We start from the raw sequence: 1,547 nt of genomic DNA, 5'->3' as shown, positions 1-1,547 counted from the left end.
CCACGGTGTCCCGGGACCGTGGCCCAGCGCTGGGTCACACCTCCTGCGCCCAGCTCTGGCTGTGGAGCTGGGGGTGGCCGGGGCTGGCAGAGCCTGACAGCCCCCTGCTTTTGGCAGGTACCCGCATCATCTACGACCACAAGTTCCTGCTGGAGTGCAAGAGTTCACCCGTGGCCAGGACCCCTCCCTGCTGCCTGCCCCAGACCCCCGGTGCCACATCCCTGGCCCAGTCCAGCCTCGTCAAGCTGGAGGAGCTCAAGGAGCGGAATGAGAGCGAAGAAGCCGTGCCAGGTGAGCTGGGCCCACAGCCTATCACTGCCTGGGGCTCCTGCCTGGCCCCAGAGGCGAGGGGAGGTCCCAGTTCAGCCCTGGTTCCAGCTCTTGCTGCTTTCTGCCTGCACATTTCTCTCAAGGCACCCCTGTTCTAACCCTGGCCCTGTATCCCTCTGTACCGTTGCAGATCAAGACCAGTTTGAGATGGACATCTGAGTTTCCAGCTCCCGGTCTCCAGGCCATGGCTGGGCCTGTTCCTGGGCCTCGTGGAGGTGCTGGCACCGTGACCAGCTGGCTGCAGCACTCTCTGATGCTGGGGATGGATGTGTGACACTTCAGGCTCTAGCACAACTGGCTGGTGCAATTGCCTAGGAGCTCATGCTTGATCAATAAACACCGTGAAACCCCTGTGCTGACCCAGTGCATCTCTGTGTTGGGGCTCAGCTTGCGTCCTCAGAGCCCTAGGGAGGGGAGCTGAAGAGGAGGCGAGAAGCACCAGGAACCCTTTGAGGGTGCCAAGGATCTCTGCCTCCTCCATCAAGGTCCTGCAGCCTGGGGGTAGTGAGCACTGGGCCCCAGGGGCTGCTCCCAGGCTTGGGGTGCCACATGCAGAGTCTGCATCCTGTCCAGGGTGGGTGTCACCATCGTTAGCACTGTAATGTTTGTCCCTGGGTCTCCCTGTTCCCCAAGGCCACCCAGGTGTCTTGGGTCCCAAACTTGCGAGGGGCAGGGAGCCCAGATGGGAGCATGGGCTGTAGCTGCAGCACAAGCCCTGGCCACACCAGGCTGTTCTAGTCCCCAGCCAGCCTAGAGCGCTGTGAGTACTGTTGTCTTCTGCAGAAGCTGGGCTATGTGCCTGCTGCTATGGGTCCCCAACACTGCCATGTCTTGTGGGCTGGGAGTACCCTGCCATAGCTGAAGCCCCTTCACCAAGCCATGGATTTACCCAGCAGTCCCACCTCCTGCTGCTCCTGGGAGAGAACCAGGACTTCTCTGGTGCCAGAACCCCGGGGCAGATTAGTGCCGTTTATTAAACATAATGTAGTGAATCGTCACTAAAATGTTGCAATGATTAAAATCCCCTTGTCCTGGGTAAGGATTGGGAGGCAGGGGAGGTGCCCCTTGGGCAGCTGGGACCCCTCTCCTGCGGTGGCACTGGGCACAGGCTGCCCTGCTCCTCACAGTCCGCAGCCCCATCCCTGCCATCAGGGCTCCTCCTGGCCAGGCTCAGCCTCAGGCTCAGCACCGCCGTCTGTGTCACTGTCCGCTGTGGG

At 61.3% G+C, this 1,547-nt stretch overlaps 1 protein-coding gene across 1 annotated transcript in view; it reads right to left on the bottom strand.

Annotated features, from left to right (window-relative positions):
• Positions 1–1,478: 1,478 nt before the first annotated feature.
• SRA1 (steroid receptor RNA activator 1) overlaps positions 1,479–1,547 on the bottom strand; it is a gene marked incomplete at its 5' end in the record, with an annotated part of 525 nt that continues 456 nt past the window's right edge. The window contains one exon of the mRNA XM_010010797.1: positions 1,479–1,540. Within this exon, the coding sequence (XP_010009099.1) occupies positions 1,479–1,540 (62 nt within the window). The remainder of the gene's footprint in view (positions 1,541–1,547) is intronic.

Source organism: Nestor notabilis, unplaced genomic scaffold (genome assembly GCF_000696875.1).
Source record: "Nestor notabilis isolate BGI_N333 unplaced genomic scaffold, ASM69687v1 scaffold13803, whole genome shotgun sequence".
NCBI lineage: Eukaryota > Metazoa > Chordata > Aves > Psittaciformes > Psittacidae > Nestor > Nestor notabilis.
The sequence above is the reverse complement of the archived record's forward strand: the minus strand, read 5'-3'. Positions and strand labels throughout refer to the sequence as shown.